The following is a 6,257-nucleotide window of genomic DNA, read 5'->3' on the forward strand; positions in this document are numbered from 1 at the left end:
CCACCCAGGATGGCTCCGTGAGGTCCGGGCCAACCTCGATAACAGCCCAGGTATTTTAACGTTTCACGTCAGTCTGCTTCGTGACATTTGATGATTCGGGGTGTTATCACAAAACTTTTATCATCCATATTTGTCTCTACAGAAGTGTCAGAGAAAGAGGAGGAGGAGGAGGAGGAGGAGGAGGAGGAGGAGGAGGAGGAGCAGGGTGACGACGATCATGATGACGATGATGATGATGATGACGACGATGATGATGATGGTGCCGGCGAGGGGTCCCTGGCTGGTGTTCTACCTCCCCGCCCTTCTGCTCCTACCCCTGGTCCCCACCTCTTACCTTATGCCCTTGTCCGTCCCGGCCCCTCCTCTCGTCCCCCCCCCCCCCAAAAGATCACGGAAAACCATTCTGCGTCTCCCTGCTCCAACATATGGCCCTTCCCACCATTCCTCTTCTCCACCCCCAGCACACTTTAGCCCTCCTGCCTCACCCTCCCAGCCACATGGTCTCACCACTCCTCCTGGTTCCCCTTCCTTCCCCCCCCCCCCCCCGCAAATTCCAATCTCCCGTCCCGCTACCCCCTCCTTCGCTGTCCCTCAGACTTCCCTCCCCATTTCCCAACACCATGCTGCTGCCTCCACCTCGCCTGGGCAAGTCACCCCCGTACTGGAGAGGTTCCAGGTGGAGCAAATACCTGTGTATGGTGAGTTTTACAATTCTACTCCTTGCCCCAAGTGCCATCCCCTTGTCCCTTCCTCCATTGTCACCCATTACTCTACTCAATGTGTGTACAAGGGCTATATGTTTGTATGTGGTGTTCCGCGCTCTGTGGGTCTGGTGTTGTAATACAATCGCTACAAATAATTCATGTTATTGTTATTGCGTATCACGGTGTGTGTGCATTTAGAAGCTGTTCGTGGTGAACCATTCTGACAGTCGTTCTTTTGTCTTTTCTGACAGGTGGCACAGTGGACCTCACTGGAGAAGAAACAGGGGACAGTGAAGATTCGCCATCTCTCCCCCCCCCCTGCACCCGTAACTGTCCACCGCAGTGTCTCGCCCATGTCCCCTGCTCCCACCCTCTGCTGCTCCACCTCCCCTATCCCCCCCAACCCTACTGTTGACCGTGGTACCTGTACCATACCTCCAGCTCCTACCTGTGACCGATCCACCTCCACTTTTTCTCCCATCCTCGAAGACCGCGCCACATCTCCCCATATGCCTCTCCCCCTAATTAACCTTCCCCCAGATGAGCTCCAGGACATGGCCCAGACCCTGCGCATGGGAGGACAGGCACTGGCGGACCTTGCTGAAGTTATCCAGTACCTGTCCTCCAGCGTACAGCGCCCTTGAAAAAAATTTGCCACAAAAAAATTTATTTTACAACTGTAAGTTGTCGCACATAAAAAAAAAAATTTACCCAAAAATACAGTTCTCTTACAACTGTATAAGTTGCACAGAAAAATAAAAAAAAAAACAGTTCTCTTACAACTGTATAAGTTGCACAGAAAAAAATAAAAAAAAAACAGTTCTCTTACAACTGTATAAGTTGCACAGAAAAAACATAAAACAAAAAAATATATATATATCTCTTTTTCGGCTTTATAAATAAAGGCTTTCAAAGCCTGCGGCCGTACACGAGCGACAATATGTTACGTTTATTTTATGCGCCACCATGGAGCGCCGGCTGATTGGCTGCTCGTTTGGCGCTTAAATATGACGTACATTTTGCGCTCTATAGAGAAGCGTTCGTTCTCATGTTTCCCCGGCTCGCGAATTGAAAAAAGAAGTCATGGATGGTGGGTTTTTCCTTGCACAGTTGGACTTTTTCCCTGCCATGGATTAAGACCACATGCAGGAAGAGGAGGTAACAGAAACCATTGTACAACACCCTGTCCACGTTCGCCCACGCCGGCTCCCCAGCCCACGTGTGTTTCGTCAACGGCTGGTTCTGGAACACATGTCAGACAGAAAAATCGTGGATGACTACCGCTTGACCAGAACAGCTATACATCAACTGTACCATGAAATTAGAGATGATATTGACCCAACCACACATCGATCTCACGCAGTGCCTGGCCTTGCAAAGCTGCTTACTGTTCTGCAGTTCTTAGCCACAGGCACATTCCAGCATGTATTAGGGGGTAACAGCGGCGTGGACCAGGCAACTGTTTCAAGACATCTTTCGCAGGTAATACTACGCATTTCGCTCCAAAAACAGGATACATTGATCCACTGTGGGTTTTGCTTCCACTGAAAGCAATGGAAGTAAAACCCAGAATGGCTCAATCTGTCCTCCTTTTTCTGGAGCCATATGGTAACCCCTGTTTTTGAAGAGCGTGATCCAGTTCCCACTCCTGTTTTTTGCGGCGTGCATTTCCTCATCCCACCCCTCCTCCATCGTTGTGCAACACCCCTTCTGCAATGTATAAAACATGGATAACCGATCAAAAAATTTGCACTGTGTTTCAGGTCCTGCACGCACTGAAAAAATGCGTTCGGCAGCACATAGCATTTCCCACGGGGGAAGAAGAACAGAGGAGGGTCAAGCAGGACTTCTACAAGATTGCGCGGTTACCCAATGTCCTAGGAGCTATAGACTGCACACATGTTGCCTTGACCCCGCCTGCGGATCGAGAAATGCAGTATCGAAACCGCAAGATGGGCCACTCGCTGAATGTGCAAGTGGTTTGTGATGCAAACCTTAGGATCCGTGATGTTGTTACACGTTTTCCAGGGAGCTGCCATGACTCTTACATCTTGTCTAACAGTGCACTGGGTAGGAAGTTTGCAGAGGGGCAGATTCAAAACGGATGGCTTCTTGGTGAGTTGCTAACATTTGCTTTACTGGTGTGGTTGATACTACAACTAATACTACTAATTAACATTGCTGTATAGAACAACACACATGGAAATTCCAAGCTGCCATTTCTTTATAGTGCCCTGGTGGCATAGTGACCACTTCCATCTTCCTGGTGAAAGGCGGAAAAGGTCACTATACCAACGGGCTACTTATAGGTAAATGTGTGTTAGGTGGCTGTGACTTAGGACATGAAAAGTTCATTACGGATATTTTGCGACCCTTTAATATTTGGTTCTCACAGTTATGAACTGTTGTGTTCCTGCAGGGGATGCTGGATATGGGTCGAAAACATGGCTACTGACCCCGCTTGCAGTGCCCCGGTCTGATGCAGAGAAGCGTTACAACGAGGCACACATTGCAACAAGATGCACAATAGAGCGCTCGTTTGGGGTATTGAAGAGCAGGTTTCGCTGCTTGCACATCTCTGGTGGCTCCCTGCAATACTCCCCTGAAAAGGTAGCTGACATAGTGCTTGTATGCTGCATGCTTCATAACATTGCACTGAAGCATCACCTTGACATCGACATTGTAGTCCCTCCAGAAGTCGACATTGCCTCCTCGGACAGAGGGACAGATGCAAGCAAGGGAAATGCTGTGCGCCGGAAGGTCATCCATGATTTCTTTTCAGAACCACGCCATCCTTAGTAGCCACGTACCACTTGTATGAGCTGTCTGTCATATTCCTGGTCAAGGAGGGATATAGGCAAGTCCCACATAGCGTGTGTGTGTCAGTTAAGAACTTACACCCCAAAATCCTATATCCCTCCTGGAATGGGGAACATGTCAGCACAGAACTTGCATGTGAACGGTGTGTCATTACCTGGTGTCAACAGATAATGCTATGGGGGTAACATTGCAGCAATACTATGATTAGCAAATCACTATTTGTAACAACCTACGTCCTCATATAAACTTATAAAACAACATCGAAACAGTTCAGAACAAATACTTTTATTAATTAAACAGGAGAAAACAAAAAGGAAATGCATTCAATAGTCAAAGGTAGGTAGACGCGATGCATTCGTAAGCTGGAAAAGACAGCATAGCGAGATGTGTTTCTAGCTCCGTCGGACCATGTTCCGATGTTCCACAGCACCTTCAAAACCACAAAAAAAACTATTACAATTTGCATTTTACTGTTTTGTTGCGGGGGTGGGGGTGGGGGGGGGGGAAAGAAATGATACCAAACCGGTTCAAAGTTTTAAATATACCTGTTAACAAAAATTTCAGACAACCCTTTCACATGGCGACAAAACAACAGTGCACAAATGTCAATAAAAACTATCAATGCATTTCACAAAAATATCCCCTGTTATGTAACCACAATTGGAAGAGCTCTTTTCAGCCTCAAAAAAAAGGGCTTGCACTCCCCTCCCACAGCCCCACCGGTCAGTCAGCGGGTAACAAATGAAACTTACTATCCAATGACTGGCTGTTACAAAGCCGGGGTACATGTGGGTATTCCGTTGTTCTGTCATCATCGCCGTGTTCTGCTGCTCTGTTGCTGCAATGAAACAACATAAAATTAAACTTCATATGTTGCAAACTGTGTACCAAGTTTACATTTACAAAGGTTGGAGGCTAACGTGACAATTATAGAAAAATAAAGGTGAATAAATGATCAAACGAACTTTTTCTTTGTATGTGTCGCACCCATACTTACTATTGAGAAACAGGCTGCCACACAGGGTGCGCAGTGGAGGGTGTTATGTTGTTCAGTGCTCCCGGCTGCGGGTTACAACGATCGTGCCTGCAATTAGATGAAAAAGGAAGCAGGAAAATGTAAATAAGCCTGTCTAAAGTAAAGTACAGAGACAGATCGACGGGCCACTCAATCACCCGAGATACTTACTCAGAAAGGGAGGCCCTTGCGACCACGTTTTGGCCTGCAGACCCTACACCTAGCAAAAAAAAAAAGGGCCGGTAACGGTATGCACAGTGTGCCAAACAGTAAAAACAAGGAATTTACAATTAAAAACCTGTACAGAAAAAAGAGGCCACAGACATTACCTATAGGAGGCTGAGAAAAAGAATAAACACGATGGCCGATGGGAGACAATGAAGGGAGCGTGGGAGGTACACCTGTCTCGAAGCCTGGGGATAAAAAAAAACAGGCTACAGTACATACACCTGGATCGTTGAACAAAGAACTGAGTACAGAACCAGTTATTAGAATACTATACTTACTTGCAACTGCACCGTTGGTCGTCCGATGCTGCAATGGACTCCAGGCTGTAAAATTTTTTTAGAAAAGAACTCACACATTAGACGAACTCTTTAGAACAGAGGGGATATATAATATGTGTTTGTGGATAACATATATGCATGGAAAAATGAAAGAAAATATACCATTTGCAGTGCGATAACCCCAGGCGGAGTCATCGCGCAGTACAGCACGCTGCATCCCCCTGATCTCCTGTTGGAGATCCATAAACATCTGCCGTTGCTGCTGGGAATGCGCTCTGGTAAGATTGCACAGTTCGCGCAAAAGAGCGTTGTTCTGGTCCAATAAGGCGTTTGTTTTCTCATATCGGGCATCGGCATTCTGCATTTCTGCACAAATGGCAGTTGTGGAATGACGGACACGTTCTGCCACTTTTTCAAGCAGTACGTTTATACCCTCATTCCACTTGCCCTGCCTGTCCCACAACTTGCGTCGTGCCTGCCATTCCTCCGCCGGGGTCCGACAAGGAGGGCCCATGGGCGATTCAATAGAAGAGGATGGGGGGGTGGTTGGGACACCAACGAGGTCTAGTGTCACAGTTTCATTTTCCCCCCCATCCTCTACTCCCACTGTAGGGGTCATCAACGGTACACCTAACAAATACAAAGGAAGAAACCATTACACGGAACATCGAAGACACACAGGGAGGCTTGGTGCTGGGTGGGTGGTTGGGAGGGAGGCCTGATGCTGGGTGCTGCTGGGTGGGTGGGAGGCCTAATTCTTAGTGCTGGGAGGGAGGCCTGGTGTTGGGTGTCGCTGGGTGGGAGGGAGGGAGGGGGGCCTGGTGCTGGGTGAGAGGGAGGGCAGGGGGGAGAGGAGGGTGGCTGGAGAGGAGAGGAAGGTGGCTGGAGGGTGGCTGGACATTGTAAACAGGAAAACAAGTCTGTACTCACGTGCTTCCTCTCCCTCCTGTTGTGTCGCACATGGTGTTGCACACCCTGCTAACCATGTCGAACATCCTGGGACCGGAGGCTCAGTGCCACATGGTGTTGCTGAGAGAAGATATGATAGAGGTATGCCAAAAATGTTCATTATAAGCGACTGCTGCCGTAAATAAAAAAAACAGCAAACACTGGTCCTACAAAAGGTAGAACACAATAGAAACTGCGATACAATACTTACGCGGAACTGCATCACTGCTACACCAGGAAGGGGAAGAGTTGGAGTGACTTGAA

At 47.9% G+C, this 6,257-nt stretch overlaps 1 protein-coding gene across 1 annotated transcript; it reads left to right on the top strand.

The window, feature by feature from the left end:
* Nucleotides 1-1,847: 1,847 nt before the first annotated feature.
* Nucleotides 1,848-3,503, top strand: LOC115464792 (putative nuclease HARBI1). Its single transcript, XM_030195153.1, has 3 exons — nt 1,848-2,186; nt 2,468-2,819; nt 3,124-3,503. The coding sequence occupies exons 1-3, from the start codon at nt 1,848-1,850 to the stop codon at nt 3,501-3,503; spliced, it is 1,071 nt and encodes a 356-aa protein (XP_030051013.1).
* The last annotated feature ends 2,754 nt before the right edge of the window (nt 3,504-6,257 follow it).

The sequence above is a fragment of the Microcaecilia unicolor genome, chromosome 3, assembly GCF_901765095.1.
Source record: "Microcaecilia unicolor chromosome 3, aMicUni1.1, whole genome shotgun sequence".
NCBI classification, from domain to species: Eukaryota; Metazoa; Chordata; class Amphibia; order Gymnophiona; family Siphonopidae; genus Microcaecilia; species Microcaecilia unicolor.